Here is a 15328-nt window from a genome sequence, read left to right as displayed (position 1 = left end):
CTGTATTCTTATATTCATTATAAACCCAATCATTTTCTTTCATTTTTACACTTAAGTTACGAAATCTTCGTTTTGCTACCGCGAAATTGTTAGACAAGTTTTCTGGTTTACCGTCCCAGAATAATTTAGTTGTATACATTCCATTTTCATATTTTAAATTACTTTCGAATTGAGAAATAAATCCCTCTTTAAATTTAAAATCTCCACTGTGAGTATCATTTATCTCCAATGAATCTAACTGCCAAAACTGCGTTAGGTTTTCATTTAATGCGGCGCAACATTCAATTTTCATAATAGAAATATTTCAATTCGCATTTAAATCTGATGGAGGGATTCGACCTTGAACAACCCTTCCAAACAGAGTATCAATCAAATACAGAGATTTATTTAATTGCTGTTTTTCTCCCGTATGAATATCCCCAAAATACTGTGCTCCAATAAGCAGAGACAATTCATTTCCTGACGATTTACTTAAGTTTGACAACTGAATGTTCTTCCTCGAAAGTATTTGCATTAATTTGTTATGTGATACTTTAAACTGCGATCCAGAAATACAGTCAGTCAAAAGTGCTTCAATCGTTATTTTCTTGTCCGAATCGCATAAATTACAAAGTGTAAACCGAACTACGTCATACGTTTTTTGTATTGGCACTCTATAACTGAAAGTGTAAACAGCTAGACTTTCTTGCCTAATTATGGGTAGTTTCATTTCTACGGCTACTTCTTTTCTCAAAAAACATCTCTGTGACGCATTATCTAACAAAATATTAATCTCTTTACTTTTATTATTGCCTATTAATACTGCCGAGCAAGTTTCAAGTAGTATGTTGCAATCATCGGATTGATTCACACATGCTACGGAAGACACAACATTTAATTTATTCGCGTCGACGGTCTGACGAGACTCCAGAGCGGGGGAAGAAGAATAAACATTGGGTTGATCGCAAATCAATTCGTTATGCATAAAATGTTTACAAATTCCACAAATAGATTTCTTTTGACACTGCTTATATATGTGCCCCTTCGAAAGGCAAGCATAACATATGCCATATTTTCTAAGAATTAATTTTCTCTGTTCTACCGATAAGGGACAAGAGGTAGAATCGTGCTCAATTTTCGGTTTTGTACAAAATATACATTTTTTCACATCAACAATAAATGCAGAAGTAGTAGGAATGTTCGAATTTAATTTATTTTTCCTTTTACATTCAATTTTGGTTTTATTAAATCTCCCATTAGGTTTATGTAAAGGATTAAATTTAGTTTCCAATCGTGAATCTGAAGTGTTTAAATTAAAGTCTCTACTTAAGTACTCATTACGTTCATGACACTGAATTTCAATCTTTAAAAATTCCAATAAATCAGATATTTTGTTTTCATTTTCCGAATGTGTTTTATGAGAAAATTCTAAGGACAAATCTTTGGGTATCGATTTTAACAACACTGGATACAATAGACAACTGTAACTATTAGGATTAATTCCATTATTTTCTAATCCTCGAATATGTGTTTCGCATTCTGAGTAAAGTCTATGCAATGCTACAATGTCATATGATTTTCGTACTGGACTTAAGTTTAAAAGTCTTGCCATATGCGCATCGATAATAATATCTTTTCGACCAAAGCATTCTTTTAATATGTTCAAGGCAATTTCATGGTTTTCAGAGCTTAATGCTAAACCACGTAGAGCTACCTCAGCTTCGTCTGTTAAGTACGATTTTAAATAACTAAACTTCTCTACATTACTAAGATTCACATTTTTATGGATAGCTACTTCAAACTGAGAATAAAATTCGTTAAACCTTAATATATTGCCATCGTATTGAGGTATCTGCAAGCGAGGAAGTTTTACTGTATTCCGCTGCTCACTTCTGGTTTCTACAACATTCGTTCTTTCAGTAATATTATCTTTATATTCTTGCTGTTTTTCAATTTTCTTTTCTATTTCTTCCGTTTTGCACAGTTTTAGAATTTCCTCATTAAGATACTTTAAATTAGCTTCTTTATCTAAAAATTTTGCTAAAAGTTCATCAATTAAATCAACCGATCTTTCCTGTTTGTTTATTTCAGTTTCTATCAGTTTCATCGTGTCAGTTGCCGCACGTCTGACAGGTGCTCTAATCTTTTTTAAAGCTTCAATATCCATCGTAACAATTTAAATTATTCAATTCGCTAAATACGTTTTTCAGTATTCAATTCGCAATTCACTTTATCTAAAGGTCTCTTCCGGATTATCGGCACCAAAAAGATTTGTAAATACTCATATACATTCTTTGTCGCTAAAACTCAATTCAAATCAAAATATAAAGAAATCTCACTTACCTGTCAGACGCATTCTCGCCTTTTATCATTTTCTACATATTTTATTGACGACACAATTAAATACATTTACAACAAATAGAAACACATATAAACTTTGGTTAATGTTTCGCATTGGTGTTACAACTTTTGCAATCATCAAGGTTCTGCACTAGTCCGAAGAATTTCAAGCGCACACAGCGCCATCTGGTGCAATACAGTTTCTACAGTGCTAAAAGCTGCATTAGAAAGAAATCCATATGCCACTGAAGAGCTGTCAAATGATGCTAATTTAGCAACTGTTCATTGCCATTTGATGGAATTTGAAATCGTACATAAGCTTGGTAGGAGGATCCCACATGAACCTACAGAGAAGAACTGACTGACTGACTAGTGACTGGTGGTTCAAAGCTTGTAAATTTCATTGATGGTAAAGAATGCAATTCATATGAGGCACTTGAAACAGGTCTTTGAGGCTTTTGACAGTAAGGCAGCTGATTTCTTTTGGATAATATCATCAAAAACTTTTTACATCATTGGAAGAATGTCCTTGATTCAAATAGGAATGTATAATATGTAAAGTTTAACTCTCTTGGCTATCATCTAAGTTAAGCTTTATGTAGATGATAAGCGATTTATTGCTAAGTATAACATAAACTTGGGAAGAGTTAAACGATTCTTTATTTAAAACTAAATAAGTTGAAAAGAAATCACTCCTTGTGCTTACGGTTCCACCAGAATTTATGGTGGGAAACTGAAAATCAGTAAGTTAAAGGTTAAATTTAAATAAACTAGTAGCCAAAGGCTACACAGTGCAATTAAAATGCTGAGTTGGTTCAGAACTTCACCAACGTTGATTTCAACTATCAGCAGTTATAATGCGAGGCTGAAAGGAACTCTTATCTTAAAGTAGAAAACCTAGTAATGTAGCCATGAGTAGTAGAACACACTACTCATGTCATTACTGTCGTAGCAATCTCAAGACCTCTAATACATGTGAACTAATTTGCATTCTGGTGGGAAAATGGAAAGAGAGAAGTCACAGTACAGATTCAAATTAAATAAAATAAATAATTATGGTTATTTAAATTAAATGAACATTACTGGTAGATTAAATTAGTATGTTACTTATTTTATTATTTCTTTGAAACCCACTTAAAAAAACTACATTACACAAGCAATGAGCTGATGTAAATGTAATGCTGGAAAGTTATACCTTATATGCCTATGTATTGCATTGATTGTGGAAAAGGAAATTTGGGTACTTATATATTATCCTGTCAGTCATGAAGCTATTGCCAAGCAGTGGGATTGACCCAATTAGGGACAAGCATGACATGACAACATATTCATGTTATCTGCACTTTTATTAGATGTAAACCCAATTGATGCTCGAAAAGCCATGATTTATGCTTATTTACAAGGATTTAAATAAACTGTTATTGTTATTTTTTCCCCCTTGCATTTAAAAAAGTGAACACTTGGGGCCTGCCTTCTATGCAATAGCAAGCAGTGGTTATGGCATCATACCATAAAAAAGTGTGTATTAATGAACATGTTATGGTCAGCTGAATATGGCCAGCAAAGCAGTAAAAGATTGGTATTATTACTTGCAAGAGGTTTGAGCTCATAGCATTCTAAGCAGAGCTTGTGGTAAAAAGTGGAGGACCTCACAAATTAATAAATTGATGAATGCATTTTATTAAGTGCAAAACAAAGCAAGTTGAATATGATAGTTTATTAAATAAAGAGTCATCAGTTCATTCAGAATTCTGTAGAAATGATTGGTTTAACTTTGGTGGGATCTCCACCAACTTACGTGACTCGGTGGCAGCTAGCAATCACAGTTGACAGGATAATACATAAATACTGAAATTTGGTTTATTGAATATTTTGAGATGTTGACCAAAAATATCGTTTTCCCTTTTAAAGGTAAGGATAATAAAAATATTCAGTGTGTCCATAATTAGTAAAATTGAAACTTATTAAAAATTTAATTCTATTGAATTTTTAAATTTATAAATAACTAAAATATGCATTAACTGTACATTTTGATTAATCTGCTATTAATTTTCTATTGTTTTGCAGGAATGTTTGATCAGGATGGCAATGGAACAGTTAATTTTGATGAGTTCTGTGCTCTGTGGAAATATGTTACAGATTGGTTAAATTGCTTTAAAAGCTTTGATAAAGATGGTTCTGGAACAATTGACAAGAATGAGCTCAAAACGGCATTTTCTTCTTTTGGTGTGTATACATTTTGACAGTTTCAAATAATATATATTTGAGCAGGGTGTAATAAGTTGACATTTAATGTAATCTTAATAATTAATTTTGTAATAGTATTTAAATTATATTTTGTGTGAGGCACAGTTGTCATTATAAGATTCTTTTTCAGCAAATTTAAAATACTGGCCCTTGAAAAATAAATGAGCCTTACATTTTTTCAGTACCTTTTGATCACATGATGTTGTCAAAGAATTTTCAGAATGTGTCTTTATTTTTCTTTATACAGTGAAACCACATTTCAGAAATTTAATTTGTTCCTGAAAGCTCATCATCACCCATGAAGTTTGGAAACCCAAACTATTCTTCCCATGGGAATTAAAATGGATTGATTTGTTTTTGGACCACAGATGATTACTTGTTTGAATTTTACAACAGAACTTTATGTACAAGTTCATAGCACAAAACCAATGGAAATCATTAAATCTAAGACAAAAAAGATGAACATTATTGAACAGATAAAATAAATGAAAATTAATTTTGCTATACCTGAAGGGTGTGAATAGCATAAGTAGAGAGTGATAAGGAAGAGATATTATTTGGATGAGGAGTCCCTTTCTATAAAAACATCAAGTAAATATCTTCTTGATGCCTCTTCTTTAATCTTTTCTTTTTTAGTACTATTCGATTCTGTTTTATACTCAGCAAGCTTTCGTTTCACTAAAAGTTTGTTTCCTATGATATGTTGTCATCTATATTTTTAAAATTTTTTCTAAAATAAGGCATTGTATTGTCATTGAAAATGTACATGCTTTTCAAATTTGCATGTCACAGAATTAGTAATCTCTTCTTCCTTCTCTTCCTCTGAAGACATTTCCTTCCAAATTGTCTTTTGTTGTCACTTCTGAAACTGTTGCAGCTATTACAGTTCATTTTTATGGACCCTCTAGCAATTTCTCCTCATGTTCGTTGTTAACTTTCAAGTTCGACACTAGAGATATGGTATCCTAGGTAACAAATGAAAAAAGGTCCTATGTGTCAAAGCCCTCAAATGTTTGCCTGCAATATAATCTTGCCTTAATTTCCTGCATGTTGTATTCCTGGTCCTGTAAGTCACTTGCTGCCAGGTTTTGTTATTGAGAGTTAAGCAATGAAAATAGTAAAATAATGTTTGAAGAAGACCCAGAGTATTAATTCTGTAGCATAGGTTACTTCAAAATAGCTTCAAAAGTCATCTGTTGCCAACTTTAGTGCTTGTAACTCAAGACACCTCTGTGTTCCGTCTCTCATGAATAGTGGACTGTAGGTTGACTTGTGATTCCTTAGTAGAACTCAGAAACTTCAGAGTCATAATCTTGACCGAATCTCTTTATTGGCTTTTCAAATGTCACATTGACTGAGGAAGGGTGACTCAAGAACTCTGAAACCTCTAGCTTTAGAAGTGCATCTCAAAAGAACCTCTGCATTGTTGGTACTCCATCAACCCTGAAGCTTCAAATGCATGCTTAAAAACCATAACAAATTTGCTTCTGTGTCATTACTCAGCTCAGCGACTAGAAATACAATTTGCATAACAGCAAACAAATCTCCAAGCCTTGAAGTCCCAAGGGGTTTCTAACAATAAGCTGTAAATTGTCAAAACTGAGTAGACCTGAAAAATAAAAAAATTAACTCTCTAATATCATGATTTAAATGGCAAAGGACATACCTTTGGTATAGATCTCTTTACTCACCACTCAAACTGTGTCATCCAGATCATGATACACTTTAACAATTCTACCTAATTTCCAGTGTAGCAGAGGTAGGTTCTCATTCTTAATGAGGACCATATTGCCAACTTTCAGATCTTGCTGCAACTTGCACCACTTAGGTCTCTTTGCTGCAACCTAGATAAATACTCATGACTTCATCTCTCCGAGAAGTGTTGAAATAGCCTTTTAAGGTGTTCCACCAATCACTGTAACTCAGTTTTTTTTTAATTTCGTTAGGTTCTAGAAGAGTGCTTAAAGCCACTCCTGTCAAGAAGTGTTATGGGTTCCAGGTCATTGCAAGCACTTGAAGCTGGTGCCAAAGGCCTAGAATTAAGACAAGATTCAATTTGGTTTATTAATGTCAAAAATTCCTCGTATGTTAAAATAAGTGTTCCTAAACATATTTTTAAGTGATATTTCATGGACTTGATTCCCACTTCCCAGAGTCCTTCAAAATGAGGTGCAGAGGTTGTATTAAATAACCACTTAATATTCTTTGAAGAAATATTACCCTGAAGCTGTTCATCATGCTGAACAGTTGAAAAACCTTTCTTTAATTCTTTATTAGCTCGTATAAAGTTATTTGCACAATCACTATGAATTTCACACAGTTTGCCTAACCTCTTAAGTGCTGCAAGAAATGATGTTGTTGAAAGATCTCCAACTAATTTTAAATGCATTGCTCTTGCAGTAAAACAAATAAATAGACATACATAACACTTGATTTTTAACTCCTCTACCAGAATGATATTTGATATTAAATGGTCCTGCTAAATTGATTTCTACATGAGAAAAAGCTTTACTTTGAGTAACTCTTGAAACAGGTAAATCTGCCATTAACTGAGTTGCACCTCTATGTTGTATGACAGAAATGAGTAATTAGGTACCTGCGTCAAGATATGTTTCATGATAATGCTTGATAATCAAACACGTAATATTATGATTCTTAGGTAAAATCATAGGGAGTTACCTGATTATTTGAAATTGTAGTGTTTCTAAGCCTTCTACCTACACTCATTATTCCTGCAGAATCTAAGAAAGGATTTAAAGACAATTAGCTTGTTTGATGTCTTCAAAGGTTTACTCGATTCTAAGCCGAATAATTCTTCTAAAAATTCAGCTGTTTGTACACTCTTAACAATCATAAAAGTAACTTCAAAAAGTCCTTCTGTAGATAAAAAACCCTTTGTATGCTGTGCAGGTAACTAATTACAATTATTTCTGAATCTAATACACCATACTAACACTCGACATAGCTTTAACCATGATGAAAACTTCGAGAAAATACACTAGGCTGTTCAGAATTGAAAACATTTGAAATAAGTCTTTTTCGTTTCTCTTAACATAACTTCATTCTCTAACATCTCCTCGTTATAGCTTTAACCATGACGAAAACTTCTAGAAAATACACTAGGGTCTTCAGAATTGAAAACCTTTGAAATAAAACTCTTTTTCAGATCCCTTAGCATAACCTCATTCTCTTATTCTATGTTTAAATCTTGCTGTACATGAATTATAGATTTATTTAACCACTGTGGTCCCTTCATCCATAACTTGCAATCTAAGAATTCTGATGGAATAAGACCTCTGGTTCCACAGTCTGCAGGATTTACTTTTCCAGCAACGCAATTCCATCGAATACCTGGAAGAGCTTCCTGAATCTTTGCCACCGGATTTTCCACAAAAGGTAGCCAGTGGCGAGGCTTGCACGCAACACATGCCAATGTAACCCGTGATTCGGCCCATGCATAAATACTTCTAATTGGTAGTTCTATGCATGATAATACTGCATGTAAGAGGCTGGTTAAAAGTAATTCAGCACAGAACTCTATTCTTGAAAGAGACTGGGTTTTTAAGGGAGCAACTCTGGTTTTTGATATCAGAAGGCTAACCTTGACTGAAGAATCAGAGGTGATTGTTCTGAGGTAGATGACTGCACAATAAGCTTTTTCTGAAGTGTCGCAAAAAGCATTAATTTCTGTAATCTGGTGTAGGTTGTTTCATTAGTCTAGTAGACAAAAATTGTGCACAGGTAGTCTCATGTGTAACTGTTACTAATCTGAATGTACTCAAGGGCTCACTAGAACTATCCCTCCATAGCATTTGTTGCCAATTTATATCTTCTGGGTCAACACAAATTAGTCTGAACATCTTCTCTATATCGGCACATACTGCAATTTTGTAAGTTCTGAACCGTAAGAAGAATTGCAAACAGCTCTTGGTGAACTCTTGGCCCAACCATAAAAATGTCATTTAATGAAAGTCCTGACGCTGTTTTAGCTGAAGTATTAAAAACGACTTTCAGCTGAGTAGTACTTGATTCTTTCAACATGGCATGATGAGGCACATAATTCATAGAATCAGTGAAAATCTCTCAGGTACTCTTTCCGTATGTCTCAGCTGAAGGTACTCCCCCAGGAAATCCTTATATTGTTCATTAGATCTGGGGCCTTTTTAAAAGTGAATTCTCTAAAGACTTGAATCTATGCGTAGCTGTTTCAGATCTCCAAGCTGAGAAGGCAGAGAATGAAATGACAATTTCTCAGTATCTACACCACTTTCCTCTCTTGTAAATGAGGATTTGAAGTAACTCTCACATGCTCTCTCCAATTTGGTAAACATATCAAATGTAGGTACAGCATCCAATTTCCAAAAGTTGACAGCAATTGCTGTCTCCACTTGTACCTGTATATTATTTACACGGATAGTGCTTTTAACCTCTGTTGAATTATTCACATTACTCACAATAATCCATCCTAGTTCAGAATGAGAGTCTACTTTTTTCCTTGTTCAGAATAAGAGGCTACTCTTTTACCTTCTTCGCATTTAATCATTCCCCCTTCAAAAGAGGTAAAGAGATATCTATGTGTAGAGGCATATCAACAGGCCCACTCTTATAGAATGTTGGATCCGCCAACATTAAAACATTATATTCCTCAGTGTGCTTCTTACCTGATGTAAAATGTGGCAATGTTCCAATAATTCTGTTGATGATAAATACTGGTATTGTAAATGACACTTTCGCTGGATAATGCAGGACGAAATTTGTTTGTGCAATTCTGTTAGTTTTCATATCCAGCAACCCTAAACATGAAATAAAAACTTTTGCATTTCTTCTTGGTAAACCTAAGGTCTGTATGCATGCTTCTGTAATCAGGTTCGCTTGACTGCCGGGATCATGGAGTGGTATGCACAACTGGTATTCACCAGATGAATCTAACACTTTAATAACAGCCGTGCATAATAAAACTTCACGCTGAAAATTAAAGTCTGATACACAGGATGTAATTACTGGACTAGAACTTACGAAATTCTGCCCTGACTTGGCCGATTGAGTACGAGGTTCTGGTGTGGGGAAAAATGGCTTAGCCATCAACAATAATTCGTTCAAACTGTTCGTAACTCCTTTATGCGGTTTTGGTTCATTTTGAACTCTTTTGAAATGCAGTAATGTGTGATGTTTTTTAAAGCACTTTTTACATTTATGAGTACTTCTGCACTCGAAAGCTTTATGATTTTAAACTAAACAATTAAAACACACAGTTTTTCTTGACAAAATTAACATGCTCCTGAATATTCAGATTTAAATACTTACTGCATTTTAATACTGAATGAATATCTTTACAATACGTACACTGCATTTAAATCTCTGAAGCCAATGAGGTTAATTTGTCTTTTTGTTTTTTTAACACTTTTTTGCTTACCTGCTTGCAGAGTTCTGTCATGAGATTTTAAGAATTCAAACAGGTCATTAAAGGTTGAGATTTCCTCATGCTTTAATGTTCTTTCCCACCATCTTCTTGTAGAAGAATCTAATTTAAATTGCATTATTAACATCAAAATAATATCCGTGAATTGTTCTACTTTAAATCCAAATTCTCAAAAGAACATATCCATTCTCTCACGGTATCTATCAACGCTAATAAATGACTAGGATTTTAAGTTTGTAAATTTGATAAATACAAGATTTTCTTTAATAAGGATGAAAGTAATTCTCGCATGTGAAAATCTTTGACACAGTAAATTCCATGCGATTTCAAAATTTCTGTCACAAATACTTAAAGCCTGAACAATGATTAATGCATCTCCCTTTAAAGAACATTTTAAATATTGTAATTTTTGTGCACCCAATAATCTGTCATTATCCACTATAGCCACTTTAAATAAATCAAAAAATGAGAACCATTCTTCAGCACTATCACTAAATATAGGAAGAATTAGCATAGGTAAGCGAATATTCGCTATTTCACAAGATTTAGTTTTCACACTGATACCTTTAACATTCTTAATATTAATTCTGGTTACCATTAAAAATAACTTATCAACAGTATCTTGGATATCTCGATGTACTTCAGTAAACACGTCAATATCTTTCTCTTCACAAACTACAACAATATTTCTAACAATATCTGAAATTTCAGTCATTACATTACTTAATCTAGATTTAAAAAGTTCTGAGCGTAATCAGCAGAGCCATAAGTCACTGTAATTTTCTCCTTTTGTTTAGTTAACTCTTTGAAGACCATATCGACCGCTCCAAACAGCCAAAATTCCGATGTTGCTTTCTTCCCTTCCCTAAGGTATGCAGTAGCAGGTGCAGTTTCCCCAAATGCATTGTATCAATTTGTTGCAGAGAGCATGTCCTAAAAGGATTTATTTGTGGTTTCTTATCTTTATTTGTTAGAAGTAGAAAGGATGTCATTTGAAACCTTCATTCTTCTTTGTGCGTTAATGGATGGGAAGGGGAGGAAATTGTTGCAACTTTCGAAAACCATTTCAGGCGGTTCGGTATTTTAACATACAGGGTAGCGAAGGCTTTGGGTTTTAAAGATTTAACTTGGCTTTAGCTACTTGCTTTTTCATCTTAAACGTTGTAAATTCTGTTATTTAATAAGAAAGATAAAGAAATACACTGGCTTACCAATTTTGCTGCAGCTCTGTAATTAATGAACCAAATGTTTTTTACTAATCGCTTCTGGGCGTAACATTTTGGTTGATATATACAGTGGACATGAGGAAAATTGTTTTTAGCCACTATTTTTTCCAGTCATTTAATGGACTTCGTCCTTGGCCACATAAGACAGCTTAAACATATGTAAATCAGTTTTCTACAAATTTTCAAGTAGCTGTGAATATATCTTCTCCAGTTGCAATGTTATGTAATGATACAGTATCTAGTAGTTCCTCAAAAATGTAGAATTCCACATCATGAGCGTGAAGAAATATGGCTAATGATGCACCGCTAATATTTGTACTCTCATCACATGCATTGGAATAATTTATAAAGCTTGATGCTCGTAATTTCAGTTGATGATCGAGATTGGATACTAGTTCAGTTACTTTTCAGTGACCATATTGCAGGACGGTGAGATGGTTTGAAATGTCTTTGCACATCCAGTCTATTTTAACACCTTTGACAAAAAAAGTATTTTTTAATAATAAAATCACCATTCACAAAAGGTTTTGATGGTTTGGCTGTCATCTCTTCTCTCACTGTGCATACGTTGTGTGGAATACAGCTTTTTCTCTCTTTACCCAATTTATGAAACAAATCCTATTTCTACTTCAGCCCTGTCTTCATTGTCTTCAACTTGTCTTTTCTCACTGATCTCTCATACTGATTGTGTTTATCTTTGTGTTGCTGGTAGTGACAGTTCGCATTGAGTACACCTTAATGATAGATGTACATGCTAAGCTTATAATTTTTGCTCCTCACTTCAGCATTAAAATGATGCAACTTCCATTCTTCTGAGACTGCAATGTTAATCAAGGATTTTTCTTTTATTAAGACTTGGTTTTGAATTAAACAGGGCTCTAGTAGAAATAGGCTGACTTACTAAATAGTTGAGCCACACTGAATGTATTAGTTGCAGTAAAATGAAAATAAAATTCTTTACAACATTTTGATAAACTCAAATTACAAGTTGCATTTAGGCTTAATAGTCAAGAAAATACAGCATGTAGCCACATTTTTTAACACCCAGTATTATTTTTTGTAACTATTAAGAAATACAAAAGTTGGTTTAATAGAAAGCATAATTTTTTAACTCAGTGGTTTATTTATAAAATTTATAAGTCTAATAATAGAGAAAAATATAAATCTTTAAAAATATGCATTTAATATTCAAATCTCTTCATCTCTCATCGTTTAAGTGAAGAAAGTCTAATGGAATTAACAGACACAGTGCCATTAACATTCTGGAAGTTTCATGACTCCATTTGAGGATTAATATATGTGCTTGATATTGTTTTTGCATCAATATGCTTATATATATTTCTAGAAACAGTGATTTTAAACTTTGTAAATGTTTTGATAAAGAAAATTTATTTCTTATCTGTTCGTTTTATTTAATAATAAGAGATGCTGCTGTTCATGAATGGGGGGGGGATTGCATTTTACATGCTGCAATACTTTTTTTAAGTTACTTCAAGTTATAGTCTAAATCATCAGATGTCTTGGATAGCATTTTTTCTCCCAGATAATTATACTTTAAAATTTGTGTCACTGAAAATATATTGATAGGTGAACGTGGAATTTTAATGTAGCTTTCTTGTGTAAAATATTATTATGTTTACTTTGTATCTTTAACCCATGATGATTTAATGTATTTAAAAATTATTTATCTTCGTATTTTATAGTAATCCTGCAGAGATCTGATCTGATTTTCATTTGTTTTTAGGTTTTCGACTTTCTGATGTATTTTATGACCTGTTAATAAAAAAGTTCGATAGGAATAATACAAATTCCATCACATTTGATGATTACATTCAAGCTTGTGTGATGTTACAGGTTTTTATTTTATTTTTTATTTTTTTTTGCTCTAAATTGACTTTGTTTCTGTGATAAATTTCACATATGACTTTACATATATGATACTTTAATATTTCATGTTTTTGTGTTATTTAGGACAAGTCATTTGTTTCACAAATAAGGCGAAGTTGTATATCTTAATGATGTTATGGCGTATCTTTCTTTACATGTAGAGTTTCATCATTTTATTGATGTAATTCTTTTCACTTGGAATGTCTTATTTAATGGGAGTGGCTCACAAATTTTATACTGTAATTTTCTATAAACACTTTTTCTGTCCATTTTTTGCTCTTGAAAAATATAATTTCATGAAGAGTTCAGTCATATAAATACAGACTTTGATAGTGAAGCTTGTTTGTGTAAATCGGAAACATTTTTAAAAATTCCCAATTTTTAAGCAGTTAGATGTTTGTAAAATAGACTTCATTCTTATACACATCTTTTTCAGTGCCTCCTGTCATTAGCCATAAAGATGGCCACACAAATAATCATGATTGAGAGCATATTGACCTGTTATTTACAAATTTGGATCACCAGTGGAGTAACAACCAATGGCTGAGTTGTAAAACCACTGAACATTGGTAGTTCAACCTGGGTTCTGATTCCAACAAATTGGTTTGCTGCAAAAGTTTTCATGCGTTAATTCTGAATACAAGCTAATTTCACTTAAAAAGCCCTCCATATAGATACCTTTTTTTTTAGATACCCTTATTTGCTTTGCCATAATTTTAAATAATCCAATCCGTTCATGAACATAAGTGATAAAAAGTATTACATTGCTCATGACCATCCCAATATTGATTGAGAACAGGAACTGCAGAATTAAAGATTCTTCTACCATCAGCCACACAGAAGGCCTTTTGGATTTGCAGACTTCAGGATTTTCTGTTTTGGAAACACATTTCTGTTATATATGTCCATACCCAGGTTTGAATCCAACTTTTCAGTTTGGAACAACCCTGCTTATCAACCCACTGATTCTGGAGTTATGAATATATTGACTTTTGCAGTTCTTTGCTATAGGGACTAGAGATCACATATCTTTTTTAATCATGCACAGTGTTGATGGCTTACTTCTGAAAATTAAGTTTCCTTTGAATAAGATGTGTTTTCAAGTCTGCAGTGCTGAGTAAGATAAGGGTTTCTGATATGGATTGAATAATCTTGTCATTGAGGAATAAGATTAGCAGTTAATGTGCATGTTGTTGTAAAACGGCTTGGGAGCTTGCTTGTACATGCTGTGTAATCTCTTGCATGAGGTCTAGCTTTTTTTGTTCTGTTTTGCTCTCGATAGTTTTAATCTTTAAATTACTGCATCAATATATTTTACTTTGAATTCTTTCACATAGTATAAGAATGCTTTCATGAAGATGAAGTGAAATATAGTACTTAAAAGTATAATTAATTTCGCTTATGAGAATTCCTAAAAAATTAAAATTTTTAATGACTTAACACAATAGTTAACAGTATCTCTATGGCAGCTATGGGAACAGGCGAAACAGGTTGGTCTTTTCTGACATTTAGACTGAACAAAATTCAAGCTCCCTCCTGTTAAGTGAACATCCATCCAACTACACTGAAATTGTGCGCAGCCTCAAATGGAGTAAAATTATGTTTCTTGTAATGCTTTTGAATCTTAGGTAAAAATATACTTGAAAATATTAATGCACAAAGTTTTAAGGGACTAGCCTGCTGAAGACATACCACTGCCACAATTGAAAGGCATAGGGTTTAAAGTTCTGAAGAACAAGGAGGATATGCATTTAGTTAACTTCCCCTAATTATATTTTATCATCTCCGAAGGGAGGTTATACCAGTTCCTTCACTTCTCTGCCGGTAAGGAGCATGAACATCATATTGCATGAAGACAGTACTCCCTTAACATTCTCATTCATATAATGCATGAAATGACTTGCTGCTGCAGAAGTATGTAGTAGTTAGTACTCATGATGGTATACAAGGGGATTAAAAAATGATTGGCACTGTCGCTCATACGAATCACTGCATGTGTACAGTGCTGTGTACCTGTGTGTGAGTATAGCCACTTTTACCACCTTATCTCAAGTGAAGATTAGAATTTTCTCAGTCAAGTCTGACAGATGCTAGAGTAATAAACGAAAAACAACTGCTTCAGGTATGGAATTATGCATCGTGATCAAATTTCTTGTTCGAGAAAACACACTCATCTGATATTTTGGCAGATACATTAAGCTCAGTATGGGGAAGAATCTCTTTGTAGGAC

At 33.2% G+C, this 15328-nt stretch overlaps 1 protein-coding gene across 8 annotated transcripts in view; it reads left to right on the top strand.

The window, feature by feature from the left end:
* The window catches only part of LOC118194175 (programmed cell death protein 6-like), an 89180-nt gene that overhangs the window by 51938 nt on the left and 21914 nt on the right, over window positions 1-15328 (top strand). For all 8 annotated transcript variants that reach the window (XM_085808364.1, XM_085808362.1, XM_035365376.2 and 5 more), the window contains exons 5-6: window positions 4387-4545; window positions 12956-13065. In XM_085808364.1, the coding sequence (XP_085664490.1) occupies window positions 4387-4545; window positions 12956-13065 (269 nt within the window). The remainder of the gene's footprint in view (window positions 1-4386; window positions 4546-12955; window positions 13066-15328) is intronic.

The sequence above is a fragment of the Stegodyphus dumicola genome, chromosome X1 (assembly GCF_044657685.1).
Source record: "Stegodyphus dumicola isolate Sdum_Otavi_A_Nest chromosome X1, ASM4465768v1".
In the NCBI taxonomy this organism is placed as follows: Eukaryota; Metazoa; Arthropoda; class Arachnida; order Araneae; family Eresidae; genus Stegodyphus; species Stegodyphus dumicola.
This window is presented reverse-complemented; position numbering and strand designations above follow the sequence as displayed.